At 43.4% G+C, this 14241-nt stretch overlaps 2 protein-coding genes and 1 pseudogene across 3 annotated transcripts; all 3 read left to right on the forward strand.

Moving 5' to 3' along the window:
* Nucleotides 1-1158: 1158 nt before the first annotated feature.
* On the forward strand, nt 1159-5449 carry LOC123402019 (OVARIAN TUMOR DOMAIN-containing deubiquitinating enzyme 1-like). Of its 2 annotated transcripts, XM_045095871.1 has the most exons (10): nt 1159-1202; nt 1288-1332; nt 1999-2088; nt 2966-3016; nt 3437-3574; nt 3661-3780; nt 4305-4381; nt 4472-4527; nt 4605-4708; nt 4822-5449. In XM_045095871.1, the coding sequence occupies exons 2-10, from the start codon at nt 1315-1317 to the stop codon at nt 5131-5133; spliced, it is 966 nt and encodes a 321-aa protein (XP_044951806.1). In that variant the 5' UTR covers nt 1159-1202; nt 1288-1314; the 3' UTR covers nt 5134-5449. The 2 variants fall into 2 exon arrangements, with proteins under 2 accessions (XP_044951806.1, XP_044951807.1); XM_045095872.1 differs by lacking the exon at nt 1288-1332 and having other exon boundaries at nt 1185-1202.
* A 1714-nt stretch (nt 5450-7163) lies between these two features.
* On the forward strand, nt 7164-9936 carry LOC123404946. Its single transcript, XM_045098846.1, has 3 exons — nt 7164-7186; nt 7529-8031; nt 9742-9936. The coding sequence occupies exons 1-3, from the start codon at nt 7164-7166 to the stop codon at nt 9867-9869; spliced, it is 654 nt and encodes a 217-aa protein (XP_044954781.1). The 3' UTR covers nt 9870-9936.
* Nucleotides 9936-13016, forward strand: LOC123404457 (annotated as a pseudogene).
* The last annotated feature ends 1225 nt before the right edge of the window (nt 13017-14241 follow it).

Raw genomic sequence — 14241 nt, forward strand, 5'->3', positions numbered from 1 at the left:
ACACTCCAGCTCAGAAGTACTAGTATTGGTTGGAAACATAACCTTTGAAGGATTGGTGAGAATCCTAATTACAATCATTAGGTGTTATGCATAGCAAAAATGATAAACACCGACTGAATATCTGATCCATACAAATCCATCAAAAGATAGACACCGAAGAAAATCCTATGAAATAGCTAGAGACGCACCTTCACATGTCTTTCAGTGATGCTACATGCATCATCGAGGTTCAATCGTCATTACTAACCTAATCGTCATTACTAACCCAAATCCTATGAAATAAACCAAACGCCCACCCCTAATCGTCATTACTAACCCAAATCGTGGTTCAATCGTGAAGTTGCTTGCGGAAAGAAAAAGAAACCCAAGGGACCAAACCGTCCTCAGCGTTTCTGTAAATAAATACTCCTAGTCGTCAGACCATCTCCTCCCCTTTTCCATCCGGCACCCTCCACACGTTTCTTCTCCATTCGGCCCTCGGGAGTTAGCGGAATTGCCAGGCGAGTCCTCCCGCAATGGAGCCAACCGCCGGCTCCGGTTCAGGAGCAGCAGAACCGGTCCAAGAACCGGACTCCAACGCCTCCTCCACGACCGCTGCTGCGCCGCCACCTTCCCCCGCGAGCGCGACGCCCCTCCACCGCGAGCAGGCCGGAGACGGCGCCGATGGGTGGAGCCCCGCCACGGTGGTGGATCCTCGGAAGGGCAAGGATCCTGCCCCTCCTTCTCCTCCGAGGCGGAGCTCTTCGGGCAGCAGCAGCAGCTCCTCCACCCGCTCCCACGACTACGCCGCGGCATTCAGAGCCTTCCAAGGCGCGGAGTCGAGTGCCGCGGCGGCCGCTAGGTTCAGGCGGGTGACGTGGAGCGACCCCGTGGTGGAGGAGACGACGGAGGTGCAGCTGCTCGACCCCAAGACGGTGTTCGATCAGATGCTCATCTTGCGGCTGATTCAAGAGCAGGTGGCCGAGGAGGTGCCCGGCGCCGCGGCGCAGCTGTTCGACTCCAATACGGTGCTCCAGCAGGTGGTCATCGAGCGGCTGATTCAAGAGCAGGTGGCCGAGGTGGTGCCCGACGCGGTGGCACAGCTGTTCGACTCATGTCTTTGCAGTAGTTGCAGCAAGACGTTGTTCGACCAGGTGGTTATCCAGCGGCCGACTCAAGAGCAGGCGGCCGAAGAGGAGGAGAACAGAAGATGGAAACAGCAGGTGATGGCCTCTGCGACGTGCTCTTGTTGTTTCTTGGAGTCTCTGGAGTGCGTTCTTGAGCGTTTCTTGGTTTCTTCTCGAGCAGTTCAACTCGTTGCGCGCGGAAGAGGAGATGTACAGGAAGGAACAGGTATGTGTGGCCTGAATCTGGTCTTCTTGCTGTTTGGAATGTGGAATTGTGATCTCAATGTCTGTTAAAATCATGGATGATTTAGTAGTAGAAACGGAATCTCGGGCAAATGTTGGGGACAGTTTGACGATTAGGTATTTCCTGATTATTACTCGAGCTATTCTTGCGGTGCGTTATGAAGTTTAGAGACAGGCGAGTATCTTGTTGTGATTATTCGAAATTGCCCAAGATTTAGGTGTTCTTCTCGATTCTTCTAATTGGTATGATAGCATGTTTTGCACTTTTGCTGCAAGTGAAAAGTGTGGGGAGATATGAGGATCATGTCTTTGCAGTAGTTGCTGACTTGCTGTCATATTTTGGCAAGAAAATATTGATGCCAAAATGTAGTACTTTCCTGTGTAGATGAATGGTGTTATAGGGGAAGTTTATCTGAATGTTTGCTCGGGATTACATGGCCAGACGTGCATTATCTGGATCCTTGGCTCTATGCTTTTGCCATCTGTTGCCTGAAAGGCTGAAACTGGCTCCGAAGCCTCAAAACTCGGTTCATATGAATAATTGGCAAGAGTAGAAAGGATTTGGATGACTCAACATTTCAAATTTTTTTATCCCTTTCACCTTTGTTAATCCGAAATGTATGATCTTGATGCTAATTCTGTGGAGCAGGAGAAACTATCACAAGCAAAGGTGAAATCCAAGCAGGACAAACTACCGCAAGCAAAGGGGAAATTACCCTGGAGTAGGCTCAAGAACAAGGTATGACCTAAACTCTTCTCACTTGTGATTCTTGGGTGCTATGACCACATGAGCATTGCTGCACTTGCCTATTTTTTCGTAGAAAGCAGAACTAGGAATTTTTTTAGTTTCTGCTTATTCATGTTAAATTCTTGGACCTGTTAGTGTAATCAAATCATGAAATCTTGGTTGGACTGTCTTGTGGCATCCTAGCGTAGAGGAAGAATCATGAGGTACAAACGTCCATGTTGCTCGTGGGTCTTCCCACAATCTGGCATTGTATTTCGAAGGAAATGGCTATCTTGTTGAAACTGTTGTCTGTAAAATGTGGGGAAATCATGAGGTCATGTCCCGATTACTGCAATATTTTGGTAACAGAGCCTGAAGTCGGATGTGTGAGCTTCCTTTGCAAAACGATGCAGTTATCGGAAACTTTAATCCAGACATTAGTTCAAGACTGCATGCAAAATCATTTGCCATTTACATGCAAAATCGGTGATCTGGAACTGGTTCGCCACTTGGTCAAGAGTGTTCCTGAAACTGTTGTCTGTAAAATTTAGGATCTGGTCGAGAAGTTTCGCCATTTGGTCAATAGTTGGTTCAGAAGTTTCAGAATATATTTTCATGTACATAGTTGCCAAAAAATCTGCTAATTCGGATGGTCAATAGTTGGTTCAGAAGTTCGGATGTATTAAGTTTTTGTGGTCTTGCTATACTTTTTTTTTCTTTTGACCAGGAAACAGAAAAAAATCTGACTGGTTGTTTGTTAATTCCATTCGTTTTTCATTCCCTTATTTATTGTTTTGAAGTATTCGATCTTCTTGTTGATTCTGTACAATTGTAGGACTGGCAGGATGTATGGTCTTTAACTTCGTTTTCTTCATTTCCTGTCAAATAGATTTTTCGTAAAGAAGGAAGGGAAATATGTTCAGAACATGTGAAGCACCAGGTTTGTCTCCATTTTGCTTAATGTAATGTTTAAAATGGAAGTGCAAGAAAAATCTGGATGAAAGCCCTATATCACAAGATACTGTGATTAGTGCTTCCTGTACAATCAACTGTTCAGAAGGATTATGTTCTCTTTATAAATACTAAATTGTATGTTAACTCTTGGTTTCAACAGGACCAAATCAACTTGTACTGTTGTTGAGTTTATCAGATGTTAATAGATATCTTCTTGTTTTCTTGCTGAACAACAACCAATCAGCATCCGTGATGGGATTATATACTATTGGTTTCAAACATTTCCAGAGAACATGCAAACCCGAAATTTTGAATAAAAACAAAATTTCCATTACATTTGTAGATATGTTGTTTCCATGTTCAACTGTGCGTAATTTGAATTCTCATATTTCTTTGTTCGTTGCAGACACATCCCATCACTGAAGTCAGAAGGCACTATATGCTTGCTTCTGACGAGGCGAACCATCTTGATGCCTATTCGGAATGTAGATCGGTGATTGGAGATGGGGAGTGTTTCTACAGGAGCTTCATATTTTCATACCTTGTAAGTTGTAATCATCCTCCCCTCTTTTCTGTATAGGATGTGGGTTTAGTTATTTAACTGTCTCTGTTTTCGCGAATGTACAACAGGAGCAAGTTATTGATAGGCAGGACACACATGAGGAACGCCGTCTCCTTCATGTTGTTAAAAGAGTGGCTAGGCAACATGCAAATCTTCGATGGAACTCTGAATTTTCCAGGAGCAGCAGAGTAAGTTCTTGCCTTCTCCGTACTTGTTCTTTCTTGGATAAACATGCTTGCAAGGGAAGGGATGATGATTCCTAGCCAGGTTACAGTGCATTTCAAGCAGCATCTTTGTTTGTCATTTGCAGGAAGCGCACAATTGCTTAACAGTAGTGGCATGTCATCACAGTTTTTCCCACTATTGGCACAAACTCAAATTTGAAGTTTATTGTAAAGTTAACAACCTGGTTGTAACAACGGCCTTAAGAAAATTTATTTGCAAAGGAACAACAGCAATCTAATGAGGAAATAACATAAATGTATGCTTGTTTGAGCGCTGTAACAATGCACACCTACTGATTGTTGTTGTATAGCGACCTCGCTGTTCTGTTACTCTGCTGTAGTATATGTTTAATAACTGAAGCTTCTTAGGATAGTTGTCTTAGTCATGTTCTTTTACATCTTGCTATTGATCATCATTCTGTATGTATCATTGTAACCTATGATATATGATTATCAATTGCGAATGATTGAGTTGCTGGTTCTTTCAGGCATTTAAAAATCTGATCAAGAAAGTAAAGAGATGGAAGAGACATGGCAGGTGGAACAGCAGGAAATCAACTAGCAGGTTTTTGACTCACTTGGTTTTCTGCAATTCCATCATAGTATTGTGGCCGAATGCATTCTATCTCACTGACATAATATTTGCCATTTTTAGCTACCGTAAAGAGAAACTTCTCAACTTCTTCAGCGAATATGATACGACACTAGACAGTGAGAGAAACACCCTTGAAGTCATATTTCCTTTTGTTCATCAATAATTCATGTTTCTGACACATTTTCTTGGTCAGTTTTCATTTTCCTCAGATTAGTAGTAGCTATCGAGATATGCTCGCACAGGGAGGTGTATGAACAGCTTATACCAGGGCTCAGAGAAAATTACAGTCTGGAAGATGTCAGTGATGCATATTCTCCCTTTGCATTACCCTTGTGCTGATTTTCAATGCATCCATTGTTAGATACATGACACTCAATTTACCTAACCTGTTATTGTTGTTGTACGAACAGTGGTGCATTCGGCGCGTCACTCCAGCTCGTAGGTTCACGGACCATGTTATGATGCTGGCCTTGGCCACAGCGCTTGAGGTACCCCTCAGAGTGGAGCGAGTCCGAGGAGTATATCATCCAGATATCTACACTGGTACTGGAGTTCCCCGTCCGAGTGTGACCCTGCTGTACTCGGGAAATCACTACGAAATCATCTACCCACGTGCTCCTTCTGCTGAGAGTTCAAGTCATCAGGCTTCCCAGAGAAAAGATCCTGCTGATCAGAGTTCAAGTCATCAGGCTTCCCAGAGAGATCCTGGTGATCAGAGTTGAAGTCAACAGATTCCTCTGGATTAAAGTTGAGCTGGGCTGATGCCTATGAATGAGAATGTTGCTGAGCTTAGTGTTAGAGAGTTAGAGTACAACTAGTTCCCCATGAAGTTGGGGTAGGCATAGCATAGCATAGCATAGCATACTTGTGCATTCTTCTTGTGTTGTGGCACAAACTGCTGGTGCCGATGGACGGATGATCAGTAGCTGATCCCTTGTCTTGAAGAGAGAAAAGGGAGAAAAACTTGTGCTGTTATTTGAATTGTTGGCTGGTATACAGTGAATTCCATTAGATTTTCAACTGATTTTGCTAGTTTAATGTTGAGTTGGACTGCTGCCTAATGCCTATGAATATGGGCGTTGCCAAGTTGAGTCGTAGGCCACTAATGGTTGGTTTATATTTTTGGAAGGTCTGTTTGTGATCCTTTCTATCTCTGCTGGTTACCCTGTTTTTGTCTGAACCTGTTTATATTTCCCAGGAATGGTTTGGGAACCTGTTTGAACCACAGTATGGAATTATGCATTTTTGGACTGTTCTAATTCATCTGAAGAAGATGAACATTTCTACCCTTTCGCTTACACCGTTACGCAACCTTCAGTGGTGTCATCCAGGGCCGGATCCAGCTCTGGAAGAATGTTGCAGACATCAACATCCAAACGACGAAGAACAAGAAAAATGGAACAACTGTATTAGTATCATACATCAACATGTAGAGGTTTCAGACTTGATGCAGCCCTGAGATATATGCTTCATCTTCAGACTGGATTTGATTCAACTGAAAGGATTGGAGATGTCATTGGAAGAAGGTTCCAGCTCTGGAAGAAGGTTGGGGACATAAATAGAATATACAAGATCCCCGAAAAAGAGAATATACAAGAAGAATACATGGCAAATCACATTTAAAAATAAATCATGCTATTCAAAAAATATGGTCGTGACATTTAAAAAAATACAATGTAAATCATGTCCACATATTTTAAAATAAAGTTTACTAACATTAAGAAAATATTTTTGGCATTTAAAATATGTCCACACATTCCAAATGATATTTATTACATTTTAAATAGTGTTTATATAATTTAAATTGTTCGATAAAACTTTTATTTTTCTAAACATTAAGAAAATGTTCACCCATTTCAAAACTATGTTCGTAAATTTTCTAAAAATGGTTGTAAAATGCAAAAAAGAGAGTTTTGTATTCAAAGAAATGTTCACACGATGTTAATGCTTTTTTAATAATATGTTTAAACAATGTAAAAAAATGTTCATCGTATATCAAACAAATCTTCAACATGTGTACGAAAAATTTATATGGAGTATTAAAAAGGTCGACATGTATTAAAAACAGAAAAAATAAGAAGAAAAGAACAAATAAGAAGAAGAAAATAAAAATATATAAAAGAAAACAATGAATATCGTAAAGGAAAACACAGACGAAAAAAATGTGTGAAACCTTCCTCAAATCGATGGAAGGTTCCACGAACCAATTCTCAGAACCTTCACGAAAATCCACTTCATTAGGTTGTCCCGCTAAAAACAACATATTCAATAGTGCGAGAACAGAGGTAGAGGTACGTCGTCTCACAATAAATGAGACATACATTCGCGCAATTTCTCATCACACAAGGTACCACAAGGACACAATTCAAACTAACCCTAATTGCTTTAATTTATTACTAGCAAAATAGTTCGTGTGTTGCAACGGATAAAAAATTAACACACTTCCCTAACCCAATAACCATGACTCCAGACTCCAATAGGTTCACGTCCTTTATTTCAACACATGACATCCCTTTTATGTTGGCACTCCACTTATCCTTCTTCCCACCCGCATCGACGGTGGCCTCGGTGTTCATAAAATCACAACATGTTTGAATGTTTTTGATTATAAGACGTCTCTCTCGGCATAAGATGATAAAACTGTCTTTCCTGTAAGGTTTTGACGAGGCATGCATGTATGGTTATAAATCATTTTTCCTCTTTCAAAGCACTTGTCCTAATTGATGTGTTGTTTGGAAACGCCAAGGGCTCGATGGCGCTCGGTGTTTCTGGCATGTCACGTACGCGTGCTCGGCCTGGCAGTAGGCAAGGACAGAAACGCTATCCGGTGTTTCTATGTTGGACACTAACGCCACGGGCTATGACGTTGTTAAAAGGAGCAAGACAAAGGATGCTGAGAAGATCAGAAATAATTGAACAAGCATAGTCAAAGTGTTAAACATGTCTATATACATTCAATTTACAGAAAAGTTGAAGCATTTTATACTTTTTTTACTTAAATAATTATAGTTAAGGAAAACTAGATTAATTTTCTTCGACTACAGAAGAAGTACTTCCTCCGTCCGAGAAAAGTTGTTTACAAAAATAACCTTGACGTTTGCCCGACCAAAACCGCAGTCCCCCTCCATCTTTCTCTGACATCGCTCGGTTCCTCCGCGCCACCGCGCCACGCAGTTCCTGCGCCGCCGCGCCGTGTAGGTCCTCCGTGCCGCGACGCCGCGCAGCTCCATCATGCCGCGTCGCCGCACAGCTCCCCGCACAGTTCCTCTGCACTTCCCCGCAGCTCCCCCCATGCCGCACAGCTCCTAAAAATCCCCTCTTTCCCCGCGGTGACGACAGCCAGGGTTCCGGGCGACCAACCCTAGCCGAGCGAGGCGAATCGCGAGCAGTCGTGCTCAACTTATCACCACTGGTCGGCGCCCAGCTTCTATCCACTGGCCGTCTCTGTCCCGTTTGCTTCTGTCCACGGCGTGCTGGCAGCGCCGTTGCTCGAGCTCGACTCCCCCACGCCGGAAGCCGCCTCACCCTCACTGTCGGATTCCACCTAGCCCTCGCCGCCGGACACCGCGTCGCCCTCACCGCCGGGTCCCGCGTCGCCCTCTCCGCCAGTATTGTTGTTGGTACTGAACATGTGGCTACTGAAACTGTGGTTAATGTTTTTGGAGTACTGTCTATTCTCGGTGCAAGCCTGAATTTTTAGCTACAATCAAGAGTAGATAGTGGCAATCTAGTGCTAAACTTCAATTCTAGTGTATCCTGACAGTGTAAATCTTTGCTGCATTGTGGAAATCACACACACACAGTTAACTGGAATTTGACTCTGAGAGGGAATAAACTATTGTAGTTTACTGCAGTTTATTGCATAATTGTGCACTATTCGGAGCACAATTCAGTTTACTGCAGTTTTATCTTCGTGTACATGCTGTTTAGAGGGAGTATAGTTACTGTAGATGCCGATGAATGTAGTCGTTCAAAGATGAAGCTTGGCATTATATTCAGAGATGAAACTTGGCATTATAAAATACAGTAACATTGTTGTTAACTTGTGAATTTGCAAAAATCAAGAGAAAATTTTTCTGCCAATTGTTTCAATCATTATTGGAGTGTTTGCAAAAATGAACCAACACAGTTTTCTGCCAATTGTTTCAATCAAGAGAACAATTTTCTGCCAATTGTTTCAATAATTATTGGAGTGTTTGCAAAAATGAATCAACACAGTTTTCTGCCAATTGTTTCAATCAAGAGAACAATTTTCTACTGGATGTAGGAGTAGTCTGCTATGCCATATGCCAAAAATTCAGTTCAGCTGCCGAAAATTCAGTTAACTGCCTTTTTTGCAAATTTTGATGGCCAATAATTTGCATGTTCATGGATTGACATGAACATGTAATGTAGGCTAAGTATGACAAACAAATTCATCTATGAAGAAAAAGTAGAAGTAGAAGAAGAAGAAAGAAGAAGAAAGAAGAAGTAGTAGAAGAAGAAGAAGTGGAAGAAGAAGAATCTAGATAATTCAAATAAATCCTTCCAACTGATTTCTGCAATGTTTGTTAGTGTTTTTGTTTGCTGCGAACAGTTTTCAAGTGCAAATTGTATGTTAGTGTATTATCTAGCTAAAGATTATCTTGCTAAAGATTACCAAGATGCTGAAGATTATCAAGTTACCTAATTGGTGCAATTTCAAATAATTTCAAATAAATCCAAATAACCCAACTATTCCAAATAAATCCAGTCAAGTAACCCAACTAATTCAGTTAATTTCAGTTAACTCTCGTAGTTAACTTTCCCATCTACAGGTTTTTGTCCATCTACAGGGTTCAGTTAATTTTAGTTAACTCCTGTAGTTAGCTTGCCCATCTACAGGTTTCTGTCCGTAGAAATTGCAATAATAAAGTAGTGAAGATGCTCAAATTTTTATAACCTGTAGATGCCATGGTCAATTGTTTTTGGTAAAGCTACTCGAGTTGCCAGCAATGATGATAAGAACAATGCAGAGTTTCAGCGGCCTGAAAGAGTTTTAGCACATTGCTCAGCCTTCTTCCTCAAAGAAATTGATCTAGGAGCAATAGGCATTAATACACAATTTTCTTTAACAACAAATTTCTGATTTATAACTGAGGCTAAGTACGACAAATAAATTCATATTCTTAGTCCTTGTAGTATCCCTGTTGATCTGTTACTTTGAAATTAACAGTTTAATTGGATTCTTTCAACAGGAGTTTTGACAGCAAATTGATCTGGTTGGAATTCAGATAGCAATAGTAACAGAGCATTTGACAACAAATTCATCTGGTTGTAACTGAACTTACTTTTTTCGAACATTTCTTTAGAGGACAGAGCAATTGACAGATCAATTGTGCTTGAAATTACAAAGCAAGCAAGCAAGGAGCCCTGCACTTCTTCTTACGAGCAGCAGCACGAGCAGGGGACCAACAACAACTTGCAGAGGAGCAGCTGAAGGAGCTCGAGCTTGAGGTCCAGGACGAGCTTGAGTGAGCTCGAGGTCCGGGCACGGCGGGAGCTCGAGGTCCGGGCACGGCGGGAACTCGCGGTCCAGGTGCTTGAGACCCAGGCGCGTGCAGGTCCTGGGCGGTCGCAGCACAAATTCTGGATGGCGGGAGAGGATATCTGCCGCACAGGCCTGGCGGCGGCAACCCAGGTCCTGGGTACCGGAGGAGCACGTCTTAGGAGACGGTGGAGCAAGCACTTTCGTGGCGCAGGTCTTGGTCGACGGACGAGCACGTCCTTGGCGGCGGCGGAGCAAGCAATTGGGCGGCGCGGGTCCTGGGCGTCGAAGGAGCGCGTCCTGGGTGGCAGCGGAGAAGCAATTGGGCGTCGGAGGAGCGCGCGGGCGACACGCGGAGGAAGAAGGAAGGAGACGACTTACCTGTTTGTAACAGATTTTAAGCTATAAGGACGTTTTTGTAAAATTCGCATTACACTGCACCGCTGGTGACAACTTTTTCCGGACGGAGGGAGTATTCGGAAACGGAAGAGTATTTTTTTAATGATTTTCGCGCCTTTGAGTGGGAGGCTGCAGAGCACACGCTGCGGGCTTCAATCCTATCAAAACTGCGGGCTTTGGCGTTCGTCTACTCACTGACCACGCACGCCGCACCAGGGAGAAATGCCAACGCCCAGCTCCCGCTTCCGCCGCCGCTCCCCTCCGGCGGCGCCGCTGGAAGACGACGACCTGCTCTCCGAGATCCTCCTCCGCCTCCCTCCCGCGCGCCTCCCTCGTGTGCAGGCGCTGGCACAGCCTCGTCTCCCACGCCGCCGCTTCCGCGCCCACCACCGCCGCCGCGGCCCTCCCCTCCTCGGCTTCCTCGACGACCACAACAGGAACACCTTCCAGCCAGCCCTGGACGCCCCCGACCGCCTCCCCCACGGCCTCTTCTCACTGAGGCTCGACGACGGCTACACGACCCTCGGATGGCGCCACGGCCTCGCGCTCTTCTTCTTCCCGATCCAGCTCCAGGTCCACGTGTGGGACCCCGTCGCCGGCGTCCAGCGCCGCCTGCCCGTCCCCCCGGAGTTCCGCCTGGACCTGGTGGTGGACAGCGGGGCGGTGCTTCGCGGTGCCGCCGGAGACGCCGGTGACCGCCCCAGGTTCAGGCTCAAGAGGCATCCTTCAGTTTGATTTGGACAGGCAGAGCCTAGCCCTGGAATTGCTGCCAGGGGGCATGTATACCCCGGGCAGTCCTGCGTTCGCGGTCATCCGATCGAGCAGAGGGTGGTCGGATGGGTTTCCTTTTCTTGTCAGGCTTCACTGCCCAGCTATGGAGTACGGTGACCGATTGCGGTCGTGCTGAGATATGGGAGCCGGGAAGAACTATCCAACTCGACAAGCTGCTTCGACTGCATTCGAAGAAGGATCCGCCACATAGGAAAACAATGTGGTGTTCCTCTGGACAATTGTTGGTGTCTTCATGGTCCATCTTGAGTCATTGCAGTTCAAGAGGATCTCCAAGGCCACCGTCGGGTCTCACTATCATCCATTCCAAACCGTCTACACTCCAGGTTGTGAGTAGAACAAAGCCGAGTTATTTATTCATAATTGACTGATTAAATGCTGTTCACATCCTTTCGTGTTATTAAGGTAACGATTTGAAGTATTGTCGTATCACGTGTTCCTATTGTTGCTTGATGACCTCTTCAACATATCTCTTCTTTACCCACACAGTGTTGTTTCTAATATTGTTGTTCCACCTTCAAACTTTTAACTAACTAACTCAAGTCAGAGCCATGGGTGGAAGAAGAAACACTACAGGGACCTAAATAGGCACGCCCTGGGAGGGAATTATATGCAAGCTATGCATTCATGAAATAATCGGATGGACAATCTTTTTTCTTGATGACATGGATCAAGCACAAATCAGCTATGGGATACAAAAATTATATAGAAAATATGTACAGTAAAACAACCATTATTGGCTAATTCTTCATAAAATGTCAAATAGGTAGCCTGACTGGTACATTGGAAGATTAAAGGCTAGTTATATTTCTTTCTTTCAGTATTGTTATCTCTAGTAAGCTTTGTTAATAATCTTAAATCTACAAAGAATGAGATAATTGGATGTACAATCTTTTTTCTTGACAACATGGATCAAGCACAAATCAGCTATGGGATACATAAATTATATGGAAAATCTGTACACTAAAACAATGAACACCGATATTGTCTAATTCTTTATAGAATAACTGAATCGAACTACATAGTTGCATGCCTGCTGAAATATGCAAGAGTTGTATAATGGTCGCATGACTGGAGTGCATTTTCTGGAGACAACTATAGGAATAATTAGCTTGGACAAACTAAAATGTCAAATAAGTAGCCTGACTGGTACATTGGAAGATTAAAAGCTAGTTATATTTCTTTCTTTCGGTATTGTTATCTCTAGTAAGCTTGTTATTAATCCTAAATTCATAAACTTGACTTGGTTTGAAACTTGAAATACAGTTGAGCATTTTATCACTTGTAGTAGAGTCCTAATGCATTATAGATGATAAATTGAGTTTTGAATGGTATGAAGCCCGAAAGTTATAATTGAGTTAGTGCCATGAACTTAAAATACTCGTTTATACCATGAAAAATCAATAAACTGAGTTCATTTCATCTTTTTAGATCACACCTGCGTGTTGATCTAAGTATCTTGTCGATGCCTCCTCGTATTTATTTGACTTTTTTCTTTGTAATGCCATTCGTCGTTTGATTTCTTATGTTTGTATAACAGGCATTAGTGGTGGAAAAGGGCGAGCAGTAGTTCTCAGGCATTCATGGTGGACACGATGGAGACAATACATAAGACAGACAATAGTTCAGAAAAAAAAAACAATACATAAGACAGTTACTCTCTTAGATATGTTGTTGTGATGTATTGCTTGAGCAGGTAAGCTTATCTTCTGCATGCAAGTTGAGGTATCTGAACTGTTCTTTTATGAAAACAAGCTGGTAGATTGTCCGGTTGTGATCGGTTGGAATGACAATTAGGATTTGAGCGAGTCTGATCTGGTTATAGAGTGAAATCTTCTGGTATAATGAGTATATTCATGTTTCTTTTGTACAGATTTCTGAATGGTCCAAATAATATCCCTTGTACTGAAATTTCCTTTGTCACAAAAAAATCGAGGTGGCCTATGTTCGCGTTGATTACGCTACAATATAATGTACGAGTGTTTTCTCTCCCTCTTTATTTTTGTTGCGGTAGTTTGGTTAGCACGGTTATGAGCTGATTGAAGTTTCTACTATGGTGACCACACTCCCCTTCTAGTCGTACATATGCACCAAGCCATTTGATGTATACAAGTATTTTGGTTCCCCCTGTTCTCTGTGTTCGGCACTTTGGCTGAAAGCATATGCACTGTAGCATGTATTTGGTTTACCTCCTTGTTCTTTGAATTGCTTGCTGTCATTTTGTTGGCGTTGGAGAGCGAAAACCTCAGTTTTATGTTTTTGTAGTACGAAAGCTTTATGCAGATGTATCTCAGAAATAAGCCTTTATTCGTAGAGATGTCAAACTCAGGTTAGCTAGAAGCAGAACATGATCATGATCAAACCAACCAAGAACCAAAACCGAGAAAGATCACGGGGAATTTAGAGGTTTTACTGAGGAAAATGGTAGCTCGCCACCGGCGGCTAGGGTTCTAACCCAATTACAATAAGCATAAAGTATAGCCAAGAGGATTACATGGCTTTATAGCCAGGGGAAGGAGAGGGACGTGCGCGGTGAGCAGGTGAGGGACACGCGCGGCTGGCCAGGGGTGTTGTCGGAATTTCAGCAGTAGCCTTTATAACGTAGCCGTTGGATCGGAGATCAACGGCCGATAACGCTTCAGACAATCTACACAGTGCCTTTAATTCAGGTGTTTCTTCAGAGAGCCTGACAATACCCCCCTTTTGAATCCGAGCTTGTCCTCAAGCTTGAAACGCCGGAAAGATCTTCTGAATGAAAGCTGCATCCTCCCACGTTGCTTCTTCGATTGGCATGTTAATCCACTTGATCAGCCAGCGCACCACTGGGACACTTATGTCACCCTGTTGTCGAGGAACCAGTGTTCTGTCCAACACAGCCTCAGGCTCTCTCTTGATAGTTCCATCTGCATTCACCAAAGGCAAGTGAGGAGATGGCACTGCCTGCTCTCCAATGTGCTTCTTCAGCTGGCTCACATGAAATGTATGGTGTAGTTGACAGCCCTCTGGTAGTAACAGCTTATAAGCATGCTTGCCCACTCTGGCCAACACTCTGAATGGACCATAAAACTTAGAATGCAGCTTCAGGTGCTTATGCAGGCTCAGAGATGTGTGTCTGTATGGTTGAAGTTTGAGATAG

The sequence above is a fragment of the Hordeum vulgare genome, chromosome 6H (assembly GCF_904849725.1).
Source record: "Hordeum vulgare subsp. vulgare chromosome 6H, MorexV3_pseudomolecules_assembly, whole genome shotgun sequence".
Classification (NCBI taxonomy): domain Eukaryota; kingdom Viridiplantae; phylum Streptophyta; class Magnoliopsida; order Poales; family Poaceae; genus Hordeum; species Hordeum vulgare.